This window comes from Calidris pugnax, unplaced genomic scaffold (genome assembly GCF_001431845.1).
Source record: "Calidris pugnax isolate Ruff unplaced genomic scaffold, ASM143184v1 scaffold409, whole genome shotgun sequence".
Classification (NCBI taxonomy): Eukaryota; Metazoa; Chordata; class Aves; order Charadriiformes; family Scolopacidae; genus Calidris; species Calidris pugnax.
Genome location: NW_015091161.1, coordinates 1,394 through 14,857, shown reverse-complemented (window position 1 = coordinate 14,857; position 13,464 = coordinate 1,394). Strand labels below are relative to the sequence as shown.

At 47.3% G+C, this 13,464-nt stretch overlaps 1 protein-coding gene across 1 annotated transcript in view; it reads right to left on the bottom strand.

Moving 5' to 3' along the window:
• The window catches only part of MMP24 (matrix metallopeptidase 24 (membrane-inserted)), a 59,721-nt gene extending 47,565 nt beyond the window's left edge, over nt 1–12,156 (bottom strand). The window contains exons 1-3 of the mRNA XM_014959321.1: nt 12,002–12,156; nt 5,023–5,139; nt 2,701–3,005 (exon numbers count right to left, since the gene is read on the bottom strand). Of these exons, the coding sequence (XP_014814807.1) occupies nt 2,701–3,005; nt 5,023–5,139; nt 12,002–12,105 (526 nt within the window). The 5' untranslated portion in view covers nt 12,106–12,156. The remainder of the gene's footprint in view (nt 1–2,700; nt 3,006–5,022; nt 5,140–12,001) is intronic.
• Between the last annotated feature and the right edge of the window lie 1,308 nt (nt 12,157–13,464).

The window sequence follows — 13,464 nt, the reverse complement described above, 5'->3', positions numbered from 1 at the left end:
TGGTGATATTTTACCAGCTGATGAAAAGATACTATCATTACTCCACGGCTATTTTAAGATTTCTATAAGCATTGAACGGATGCTGAATGGTCAAAATAGTTCCTTTTCTTTTGCATCTGAACAAACGAGAGCTTTGCCACTGCTCCACTGGCAGGGTATTTTTATTCTTTCACTGAGAGACTTCTTCAGCTCCAGACTGAACAACCCCATTGCCCCAAAATACGTATCCTAAGGACAAGACCATGTTTGAAGAAATACTTCCTATTTAAAAGACAGTATTGTCCTCGCTAGCATCTTATTTCTAATGAAAAAACAAGGCTGCAAACTAATCACAGTGCAGGAAACGTCTGACCAAGAAGCTGCCCTTTAAGGCCTGCTAACAGCATTCCAAGAGAAACACATCTGAGGTGAGAACCTGGAGCTAGTGAGAGCTCCAGTGACAAGAAATAGTGAAACAGAAAGAAAAAAACCCTCCTAAAAAGGCCTGGATCACCTAGTGAGGAGGCAGGACGTTTTCACACTTGCATACCAAGGCTAAGAACACAGGCAAAGCCAAATTCCTTGCATTTAGCATTCATACCTATAATGCTCTGACTACGGGCTTTCCCCTGTCCTCCTCAGCACAAGACTCTCTTTCCAGCATCGCGCTTCCCCCAGGTGGGGGGCCAAATACCAACCCACCCGTATTAATATCCTCGCTGGTGACTTTTTAAAAAGAGTTTTCAGATATCCATGCTGCCCAGACTATGCAGCCCAGCTATCTGAAAACAAACAGACCAATGACACACAGCCTCCGGAATGGAAATCTCAACTCTTCTATCAATTTTCACACCCGCAGTGCACACCAACCCCTCAAATACCAATTACATGCACTTTGAGGACACAACTTGTAACAGTCAGTCAGAACACCACAGAAATACATTGTGCTTTTGAAAGAACCACATGGATACTGCCTAAAAAATAGCTTTTATAAAAAAAAAAAAGAGAGACTCTCTACTCAGTGTATACATTGCTCTCAAACACCATCCTAAAAACTGTACCAAAAAAACCCTCAAAAAAGTGATACCCTGTTAGAACATCCTGCCCAGTGGAAAATTTTCTGCAGAGCCATCCCTGCCAGTCTTTCAGCCGTCTCCCAACCTTGCTAAGCTTATCACCAGAAGGAAGCTTTTTATGCAGGGGAAAAAAAAAAAAAAAAAAAAAAAACAAACAAAGCAGAAGAAAGAAAACAAGTAAAACTTGTCAAAACCTTCCCTTCCACCTTCCTGTAAGGTCTATCCCAAACACCAGCACCCCCAGGGCTTGTACCCGGGCACTGATATCCAGCACACGAGCAGCCCTCACAGCCCAGGGCTGAGATAAATCACTGCTGAGACCAGCCTGAGCTCACACAGACCTAGGAATAAAAATTCCTAACATTTCAACATAGCAAAACTGTGCTTCCCTGCCACACCATAACCTCCCACACTCTCCACATCCCACAGGCTGTAACCTCTCTCCTTCTCTGCCTACGTCTCATCCAGTCATTTCAACCTGCCAGGAAACATTACTTCTCTTTCCTCAAGAAGACAAGTATCACACCATTTCTGCCTTCCTACAAATTAGCATTCCCACATTGAGCTTGCCAGCTCCAATTCCTTTCAAAGATAATCTGATAGATACCAACTCCAAACTCTGAGGGTCTTTCTCAATTTACATTCCATTCTGAAACAAAGGTATCACTTTTAGGTCAGGCCTAAAGGTGGCTTGCATGCCTGAAAGCTTTTCTCCTTTTCAAACTACGCTTTCATTAGGCATGAAAGACATCACCTCTGCATACGTCCTTAGACATCACAGCCACAACAATGCTAGGGTGCTTTTATACAGTTTAAAAATCAAGTCATATTTACATTCCAAGTAAACTTTTAATCCCTATAAGAGGTTTCAAAGTGTGTTTTTTAATCACTACAGGTTTAAAGGCACATTGTCCTTCCCAAATCACTAAGACTGTGGAAACTGGAGTGATATTTTATGAGGCCACTGTAAAATGCTGGGTTTCCAACTTCAACTTTTTAGAAGTCATCACTATTCTCAAAGGTTTGAAAATAGATCAGAAAGTGCCCATTGCCATTATAGAGTAAGAGAAAGCCAGAAAGACAGAGAAACTCTTAGTTGCTTAATATAACAAAACCAGTCGTCCTAATCATCAGTCTTGTTTAACAGATCAGCCAGCCCTGACCTCTGATGGGAGGAATCACGACCATACTCAGACCGTGGAGAAACAAATAGGGATCAAAATGACTTGACTTCACCCTCTCAACTTTCTCTTCACCGTTACAGCTAAATCTAGTTGTGCTTGTTAAGTGTTCCACATGATATGGAGTTTACATTTCAACACTCTCTTAATTCACTTTTTCCCCCCACCAAGAGCCGTAGTTTCTGTAGCAACTATAGTCCAAATACTCAGAGATGTAAAAAGCCAGGAGAGACACACTTCTGTTCACTCCTCAACATTCCCAGGTGTGCACAGAGGCATGCAGAGTCACACACAGAGTCACAAACCCACTAATAAAATTATTTAGAGAATCCATGTTTTAGAAAACATTTGGACCATTGTATGGGAGGCGAAAGCTCCACTAACCAAATACTTTCTAGTTGAAAGCCTGTCAATGTGTCTACAACCAACTCATTCTTCTTCTGAAGAACGACCTGTGCTCTTACCATCATGATTAGAATTTCCCAGGGTCCACGGCTCGTCTGAGTCGAAGTGAGTATCTCCTCCTATTCCTGGTCCAGGAAAGTAAGCGTGAGCTAGAAATCCACCCTCTCCATCAAACGGAGAACTGTCTCCATGGAAACCCGAAGCAAAAAATATCATAATGTCTGCCTCCTTTCTGTCATTTTTAATTTCATGGTAAGGGACTTCTTCAAAGGTAAGTGGTGTCACTCTCTGCCACACATCAAACGCCTGACGAATGGCTCTCCTCGTATCGATCTCTCCAACCTTGGGGGTATAGTTGTGTACACTGTGCAAATGGGAAAGAAGGGTTGTTTCAATTTGCAGAACACATTCGAGACTTATTACAATTGCAATACACAGACACATCTACAGTTTCCATTTCGAAAGGGTCTTTATTTTTTCCAGACACTACTTTGTGCAAAGTTTTGCTGTTACAAATCAAGTCACCAGCAAAACTACAGCCCTGATCCGAAGTCTATGTTTATTAATAAGAATCTCCCCAAGATTTTGGTCAATCTTGCATTGCTTCCTAAAAATCTGACAACCTTTCAAATCCTTGTATAGACAGCTAAGCGATTGAGTTTAAAAACGTAAATTACTTGAAGCTTTGTCTGAAATTATCATGCTAAAATGGAATCCAGTGTACGAAAGAAACCTGACTACTAAAATTCTTTTTGAGAAATAAAACCTCTCAGTGAACTAGCCAAGCTTGCTTACACAAGCAGCTTCATCCAGGGCTACTCAAAAGACTCAGGACCTCACAGGAGTGATGGAGCAATCCAGTCCACAACAGCTGACCATACAGAGTGTAGGGGGGTAACTCCATATAAATTTCTCACAGTTGTTAAACTTCAGCTTAGAAAGTGCTGTTCGTGGGGTGGTTTCTGTGTGTGTGTATCATGGGCTCAAGACCTATTAAACCTGGTGCGGGAAATACGAAATATCTACACCACAGAAACAACCTTCAGTCTTTAATGAAACTGGCTCAGTTTAATATCGTGACTGACAGACGAAAGACACTTTAATACATTCACCCGTAAAATAAGGTAAAATAAGGTGCCACTTGGTGGCACACTCCAAACACTGAAATTGGAAAGTTAAGCAACTATGAGTTTGACAAGGGCAGAAGTGAAGCCATCAGTGAAGCCAGCTGCCAACCTGCTCCCTGCAGTTATACACATACGCTGAAGGTATGTTTTATTTATATGATTCTATACCAGGCTTCCCTAAGGCCCAGAAAAGGTCAGAAGCAGGATCTGACTCTCGGACCTTCACGTACAGACGTCGTCCCTTTACAGTCTGAGTTAAAGGAATGATTATTGGTGGAAGCTTTGAACTAGTGCCCAGAAACAGTCCCTCCTCCCAGCCTCTGCAGTCCCTCGCTGTTACCTAGAGAATCCTCCTCCTCTCCCAGAGCTCTCCGCAGAAGCACCAGAGTGCCCCAGCCCCTCAATCTCTTTCCCTTCACTCAAGCATAGCTCTTCCTACACATTCTGGCACCTTCCCCATGCAGGTCACTCGTATTTCTATAGCTTCACCACAGATTTTCTTTCTTTCTTTCTTCCTTAGCCTTGCTCACCCATACCTTCTCCTAATGTCTGCACTCCCAATTTTCACTCCTCTGCAACCTCCTTTCCCCCTCCAAAAAAATTAAAAGACTATACTTTCAACTAGAGGGGGGGGGTGGTTTTACTCTGAAGCCACATTCTTATTGTCAGAAACTTTCATTGGCTTTTCCCTTTCAAAAGCCGAGGGCCTAAATGACCCAAACAAAACACATCTCTGCACAACACACATTTGAGACCCGTAGCCCACTGCAGCCAACAGCCTCAGCAGGCCTACGCCCGGACAGAAGCAGGGGTTCTACTACACGAGCCAAAGTAAAACCTCTGCAAAATAAATATTCAGCAAAATGTTGCAACTCAGTAGAGGGAGAAAGCATCACCCTTTTAGACAACGATGTTCCTTCTGCTTTAATGGTTTGTTAAAGAAGACACATGGTCTAAGGACCAGAGCCACAGATTTCTAAGGTAACAGAAAGGGCCTTAGTAGGAATTACACAACTGATGGCTGGGATTTAGGCATCTTTACTGACCACTTATTTTCTAATTAAGAATAGACCCTTCGGTTACTCCAGTGCTCTGGAAGTAGTCCCCTCCACCGTGTTCTGAGAATGACAGTCTCAATTAGACATTACAGGGAAAATCCAGTTTTTAAAAGTACATACAAGATCTGCACCCCAAACAAGTACAGAACATTTTTTCCCCAAACAAACAGGGGCAGGGAGGGGGAGGGGGCTATACCTGTAGGTTATATGCTTCTGCCTCCACTTCTGTCCAGTTAGGGCATACCGCTTTTTCCTCCGGCTGTGGCGTAGCTGGGGATGATCTGGAACTCCACATCGAGGCTTCTTCATCCACCTGGAAGAGAAGGGAAGGAAAAGCAAGTTAACAAAGAGTTCAGAAGAGAGATTCAAAAGCACTCAGGGGGTGACTGGAAGCCCTCTGAGGGACGGCCAGTGCAGACACCAAGAAGGACTCAGTCTTCCCTCTCTCAGGTTTACCCTCTTTGCCCAGAGCTACAGACCCCACCTCTGCTGGCAATCCACACACCTCACACCACCAAGAAGAATTCGTTTTTCCTTTTGGAAACAGACACCAGCTCAGGTAGCCCTTATGCTTGATGAGAGCTTAATGAAGATAATGCCACAAAAAAGACCCAGATACAAATTGCACAGGCGTCTGCCCTGGGATCAAACTCTCCTGGCACCTACTCTGAAACCGCTCAAAAGGAAGCAGTCTTCGAGAAATAAGGAGTTAAAATGTAAGCTGGGTTCCTTCTTTGAATCCCCTATCTCCCAACAAGTTCGACAAGACTGTTTTGCTGCTTCAAAGCCTCATTGTGCTGGTTGCAGGACTACTCCCTACATTCCTGCCTTCCTCTCTTGTCACTTATCATAGCTCTTTTGGGGCAAATTTGGCATCACTCTACCCAGTCTCCATTCCTTAAAGTGCTCCTGTGCCAGTAAAACATCCTTTAATTCACAGCTCATCAGGTAAGGCTCCACAAGTGCAAACACCACCCCCCAGATAAGGACAAGGGCTTTCACCTCTAACGCCCAGAACAGATCGCTCCAATCTGTGGGTCACAGTCACCAAATCCTGGTAGGTGCTCCCCAGAACACTTGACTCTTTGGACGTCACTCCAAATGGGAGATGCTGCCCCTTGCATGGGGATCCATGCACTATTACCAGAGAAGTCAGGTCTCCTCCCCTACCTCCTTTACCTCCAGCCTTAACAGATTTTTTGCTTATTTCTTGCCCCAGCTTGAGGATGGTCAAACACTGGCACAGGTTGCCCACAAAAGTGGCAGAGTCTCCATCCTTGGAGATATTCAAAACCCAACTGGACATGGTGCTGGGCAACATGCTCTAGCTGTCCCAGTTTAAGCAGGAATCTGGAGCAGATGATCTCAAGAGGTCCCTTCTAACCTAAATAATTGTCTGACAAGGAGAAAGAGACTGCACCCCAGAGTACTACCCTGCTTGCTGGCATGGGCACACTCCCGAGAAGGCAGAAGTGGCTCATGGAGGAATGAACCTGCCCATCACTGCATATGGCAGCAGGGGAGAAAGGAGACAGGGACAGAAACAGAGGAACTACGGGTGCTGGTCTCCGAAGGTCCCAGCACAGAAACCTTCTGTCCCAGCCACGTTCTTTAGGATTTTGCAGTGCAGCCAGCCCAGGACAGGAGACCAGAGCCCAGGAATAACACAAAGCAGTCTCTGTCCACAGCCTCCCAAGCACTGCCCTCAGCCTCCTGCTTGGGCTGCTGCTGGGGACATGGTCACTGGCATTCTCCAGGTGCCTTATGCATTTGATCCACTTTGATGGCGGCGGCGAGCGTCCACTGTGACACCGTGCCTCAGGAACACACCGGAGGACGTGCAGAAACAGGCCACTGCCTCCTCACACACGAGAAGAGCATCGTAGCCAATCCTGGCAGATTTCTTACATAAGACACCAAATTCTCTCCACTCCCCACATCCCTGGCCACCCTGGGGCCAACTTTCAGCCTCCGAATGCAGACATTCCTCCATCAACAGCAGCCAGCCGATGGCAAGATGGCAAGTAGTCCCGTGTGTGTCCACATGCTCGAACCTAAACAACATACGTCTTACCTATCAAAATAGTAGCCCCACACCTTCAGGAAGGGAGTGTCTTCCCGTCACCAGTAGATGGTTTACAAGATTTCTTTCTGGGACACCTTCTAAATAAAAAACAGCCTCCCACAAACACTCTTTCACAGCACACATACCTGCTCCCAGTTCAGGCAGCCAACCTGACCTTTCCTTACGGAATCAGAGAACTGTAGGGGATGGAAGGAACCTCTGGAGATCATCCGGTCCAACCCCCTGCCAAAGCAGGTTGCACAGAAGCATGTCCAAGTGGGTTCTGAGTATCTCCAGAGGAGACTCTCTGGGGAGCCTGTTCCAGGGCTCTGCCACCCTCACAGGAAAGACATTTTTCCTCCCGTTGAGATGGAATTTCCCATGTTCCAGTTTGCGCCCATTGCCCCTTGTCCTGTCACCAGGCTCCACAGAGAAGAGTCTGGCTCCGTCCTCTTGCCACCCGCCCTTTAGATACTGCTCAGCATTGATGAGGTGCCCTCTCAGTCTGCTCTTCTCCAGGCTGAATAGCCCCAGGTCTCTCAGCCTTTCCTCAGCAGAGAGATGCTCCAGTCCCCTGATCATCTCCTTAGCCCTCCTTAGTCCACTCGCTAGACATAAGAACTACCAGGGCTTACAAATTTCAGTGCATTCATCTGTCTTCTTCTCCCCACCAGGAACAGAGCAAACGAGAGCTGTTATGCGTCTTGTACTGTACCTAGGGAGAACCCAAGCTGTGTATAGAAAGCTAGCACAGACCTTCCCCACTTACACTACCTTACATTTCTCAGCGTGGTATGCCTCTCAGAACTCTAAGCAACCTGTGGAAAGCAGATCTGCCTTGCCCACACAACTGCTGTCACCTTCAAAGGAAAGGGGCACATCTAAAAGCTGTATCAATTCAACCTCAATAGACTCTGTTTTTCCAAGCGTTATTTGTGTCCTTCTGCATTGCTTCTACCACTTTGCTAGAGACACGAGGCTTACTGTAGCCTGTTTTTTCCTAGGTATCTCCTGAGTATCTTTTTTTTTTTAAAGTTCTGTTCATAGGATATGGCACAGAGTTTTTAGCATAACCTTACACAAACCGGAGCATGAATTAGGTTTTCATCTCTTGAGTTCCATGTGAACTCCAGTACTCCAAGCATCACCACCATCAGACCCTGATTACAGTCAGAAGACAACCTTAGCTTTATTAGCATCCTCTAGAAAACAAGAAGGTAAGAGAGGGGGTAACAGAGGAGCTGCCCCTTCCCAGCACCTGCCCTATGCCAAGTGGGCTGCAGGAAATCAGCCCCCACGGTAGTCCTGGGCAATCAGAACTGCCCAAAGGCAATCAGAACTGCCCAGAGATAGTCAGAGACAGTCAAATCCCCTGGCCCTCGCCAGCTCCATGGCAGCAAACGGACACAGGGCAGGGTATGGGGCTGTTCCAGAGACAACCTGCCATACCGGCACCCTGGGCTTCAAGGGATTCCTGAGCCAAAGCCTCCAAGGGACCAGCATTTGCAGAGCTGCCCATAGGCTTCTGCTACGCACGGCTGCCAAAATCCTCCTGCCACCCCACTGCCTGTCTGAACCCCCGTATTCTACCACAGCTTGTTCCAGAGCTCAGCTACACACCTTCTGAAGCAGACCTAGCAAAAAAACCCCAACTTTCACTCTTTTTAGAGCTAGGCAGTACCCAAGCTGTCAACAGCCTGTGCTAATGTCATGCTGAGAGTGTTGATCTGGCTCCGTTCCCTGATCCAACCTACTTCCCAGACATATGGGCCCGTGTCTCATCACACAGGCCAGGGGACAAGGCCAGCCATCTCTTCTTCCCTCACCAGGGCAGATCTACGGCAAAATAATCACAAAGGTGCTGCTGCTGATCTTCTTTAGATGGGCTTTCTGATAGACATTCTCTACTGAGCAGATCGGAGAACCCTTTCTGTGCACCAGGGGATTTATAAACACACATCACATCCAGAACAACAACAAAAGACAATTACTTGAAGCAGGATTGAGATACTTATGGTTGCTCCCCTCTTTTTTTTTTTTTTTGTTTTTAAATGGGGGCACCAATAACATTGGATCATCAAAATTTATAGTTGGCACTGTTTATGCATAGACTATTGCATTCCTCCAGCTGCCTGACATGCAGAAAACAGGTAATTTCCAAACGCAGTGACATCCAGCAGCAGATACAGTTGGTTCCCCCAGTTCAGGCCCCAAGCCCTCCCCAAGACTCCCCTCAACAGAGGAAGCTGTCACTCTCCACCGCCCGCTGCTGAGCTGCCAGGAGGGGTATCTTTAAACAGCTCCATGGCGCATCCCAAAGTGAGGGACCTACACAAGGGGCTCTAGATGAAGCACAGGACACACAAGACACTTCCAACACAAGAAACACTATTTCTTCATTCCCTCCGGGGTCGTGCAATTGATTATCACAAGCAGAAGTCACCTCTTTCGTTAGGTGCCAGCGTGCTTCTCTCCCGGCGTGCTCCCAGGACGCTCTCCTTGCCCAGCTGCTGAGCAAAATTCCAGTCCAGCCCCCCAGCCGCAGACAGACACCAAGTTGGCTGAGGCACCACCAACTGCAGGGCACGAGGAGGGCATTTCACCTATTCCCCCCTGCTCTCCTTACAGGGAAACTACACATCCTCATCCTGCCACCTCAAGATAAGCCCCTGGGCTCAACAGACCCCCACCCCACCTTCCTTTCGGGCACCACTAAGCAACAGCACTGGTGGAGTTCCTTCCCTTTTCCCACTCCCACTGGCAGTGCCTGCGTGGTGGCTTTCACACTTGGGTTCTTCCCGGAGGGAAGAACGAGTTTGAGATTTGGCGGCCTGCGGGGAAGGAGATGAAAAACTTCAGGCTTCCATAGTAAGTGTAAACAGAATATGCAGAATTTGTCATCTGACAAGGAAACCATAGAAAATAATATCTTTACACTCTGATTCTGAAGTCACTTTAAAGGGACAGAGTTTATGACACTGACCAAAGTGACAGAAAAAATCCTCACTGCAATCTCAAAACTCGTAACGCAGCCTGAAATAACAGCTTAGCAAACGCCAAAGTAATTTGGAGCTCTCGGAGCCCACCTGCCCTGCCAGCTCTTCTCCTTTTGCTCGGCTTCCACAGCCAGGCCTGAGGAAGTGACAGCCCAACCTTGTCCAGCCAGACACGTCCCTCCAACTCCAAACACAGGCTCATTCCTTACAGCGATTAGCACCTCTTCTTCCTTTCAGGGAATCCCTGCTAGGTCCTCCTGCTCCACCCGGCCACACAGCGTACAGACCTACTGACTCGGGGCAGATGGAGGGAGAGCACACCCACATTTCGCTGCAGCTGAGGTTTCAAGCCTTTGGAGACTTGCATTTCAGAAGAGGGATCCATCCAGGTTTTTCACCCATCAGCCTTTGGGCGTTCATGCACCGATCAACCCCTGCCCACACATACTCAGTAAAACGTGGGTAAAACTTGGACAACACCTTCCTTTCCTCTAGAAAAATACTTTCACTTACTAAAGCAGGGACATGTGGTTTTCTCCCTTCCCCTGTCAGCCACAGGGCAGCAGAAACAGCTCCCCAACTTTCCAAATTAGCACCCCAAAGTCGTAGCCCCTTCTTCCCCCACTGCCTTCCAACTCATACGCAGCCCAGCTGCAAGCTTCTACACGCCAACTGCACTAACCTCCTTCTCTGCCTCTCTTTCAGGATGCACTCACGAGCCGTGTTATTAATGGCAAAGAGATCTCGGATGAAAAATCCCCACCTTCATTTCAAAAGCGTTTCATTTTCAACTCATTCGAAAAGCAAACAGGATTTTCTCTATCCCTCAATGGAGAATGAGGGGCTTTTCCTGGGAGCTAGAGGGAACGTTACATTCACTGGAGAGGAACTCCCAGTCCAGGATGATCCCCTCCTGCCTAATCCACCTCTTCTCGTAGTCTGGAAGTCACACAACCAAACCTCTTCGTCCTTCACACTATTTGATTACTTTGTGCCCCTGTGTCCCTTTTGCCAGCCGAGTGCCCCAACAGGAGAGATGAAGAACTAGGCAGAGCACACCTTCAAAGGGTCTGCTAGTGCAGTAAGAAAAGGTCAAGGGAAAACTCTCAGGCAGGGCCTGAGCAAGTTCTATTCTTTGTGCTTTCTTTTTTCGCTCACCACAAGATGCTTCTTTCCCCCAGAAAGCACTAGTAAGACCTTACCTGCAGCATTCTGCTTTAGACAACAGATGCTCCTCCAGTCCAGACCAAGAGCAGAAAGATACAGCCAATAAAGGACATCCAGGCAACCGGAGGAGAGGAAAACAGTCAGGTGGCAGCCACAACCACTGCTTCCATGCCAAGATGACACCCCTTCCACACCAGGACACCTCTTCCAGGCCACCCTTCGCAGGACACACTGAGCAGACTAAAGGCAGCAGCCTTCCAAGAGCAAAGTCCCTCCAGCCTAAGTGACTTAGACCAATCCTTCTGTGCCATCAAGACACCCATCCCGAACAACAAATAACACGTGGGCAACATAGAGCAGAGAACATCTCATGTCCAACAAATGGCAACTATTGCCAGTTAAGCAGTCTTGGCCGTTGTCACCCAACTACAACAACAACAACTCACTTCAACTCGGAACTCCAGATCTCCACTACCCAACTACAACAACAACAACAACAACAACTCACATCAACTCAGAACTCCAGATCTCCACCTATGGAGATTCACAACTCCCATTAATTAAGAAATACATGAGAAGCCATGTCTGGAGCCAGATTTTCACCTAAATCCAGACAGAGGAGCACATAAATTAATCCCTTGGTGTTCTGTGCTTTCAGAAGCTCACAGGATTCACACTTTGCCTGTGCACCTACAATGGGGATCTGTGCACAAATAAGGAGAGTAACAAGAGCTTCTCCTCACACTCACAAACAGTTCCGTTGGCAAGAAGAACAGTTGGAGTTGTCAACATTGGCATTAGGGATACCTCTTCAAAATCAAGAATTCTCTGGCTGCGTCAATCAAACCTACCCCTTTTGAGAACTTCTTGCAGCTGGAATAATCACCCAGGTAATACGACAACGCATTAAGAAAGGGAAAGACAAAATTAGCCTACGTCAGTCTTACTCAATAGTTGTCTGGTCCAAAACTCCTGTTACTGGGATCCCGTAAAACTGTTGCATAGTGGCAACTGCGGACTGCACCGCTTTTCCCGACTGCAAGGCAGACATTTGGCTGTCAGATGGAAGTAAGTAGCCGTAAGTTTTTAACCAACCCTGAAAAAGAAAGAAACAGATGGTAAGATGCCACAGTAGGTCTGCAACTTAACAGATTAGAACATTTCCTCAAAGGAAGAAGTGGAAAAAAGAAAAACTAGCCCAAGAAATTCAACCGCCTCTCTTTTTATTGGTTAGGTTTGGTAATACCATCCCATCGCCAGGAAGGGCTGGAGACCCAGCCAAGTATCACCTGTCCTCAGAGGACAATGCACACCTGCCAATTAGAAATGACCATCACCCCTACTGAGTAACTGGGGCAGACCTAGGTCTTTGGAGCACCAGAGATGCCCAGGAAGCTCCATCCTTGTTCCAGAGACCTCCTGTGCACCCTGTCTCCTTGCCACCACGACATTTCTCAGTTCCCACAGCCAGCACGCTCCCAATAACCCACTGCCCACCACCTACTGCTGCCTCTGCACCATCACTGCAGGAAAAGAGCTTAACAGGCCTGGGCAATCCCCACAAACACCAGCTCAGCTTCACGCTTGCACTTAGTGCAGGAGTATTCCTTTCAAAAGACAAACCCCACCCCAACAAAGCAATCCAAAAAACCACACTCGGCAAGTCTGCAGGGACTCTGGTGAGACAGATTTTTCCTCTACAAATAGCAGGTATCTAGCAAATTGTGAGACCGGGAAAATAGCCAACTCTCTTTAAGGAGCTTTGTCCCTTCTCCCTGCCTCCCCCCCAAAATGCAGCCTTACATAAAACTGCATGGCAAACTTGTCAAAGCACTAACGCCAGTATTTTCAAAAATTACTTCACAATTTTAGTTCTTCAGCCCCTCTCTTCCTCCCCCTCACCTTGACATCAGGAGAAAAAGGAATATTAACTCACCATTAAGAGCAAACACCAATAAAACCCAAATCGAGACTTGCTTTCATATACTTCTCACCATAACTTTGCGTGCACACACCTCAGCGTGTGTTTCTTCTGGCCAACACCCCAGCCCTCCCCTTCAATACGTAGACCAGCATTACTACAAGATGGACATCTATCCCGTAAGCTTTCTCCAGCCACGAGGACAATCCCTCCCACCCAGGGACACCGTCCTCAACACACAAGCGCTGAGGAACCGTCTGCGGGCGCTGCTCTCCCACGGGCAGCCCGAGATCACTCCGAGCAGGGGCAGAGGAGAGACACCTCCTCCCTTAACCTGACACGGCAGCGGGACAGGCCTCCAGCCAGGAGGAGCACAAGAGGGAGAACGATCCCCATGTCTTTGTGGCAGCAAGAAGACACCAGAATCCACCAGGGGAAAGTCCTTGCTTCCAAAGCAGGAGAAAGACGGTGTAAGGCAGCACCTGGGCC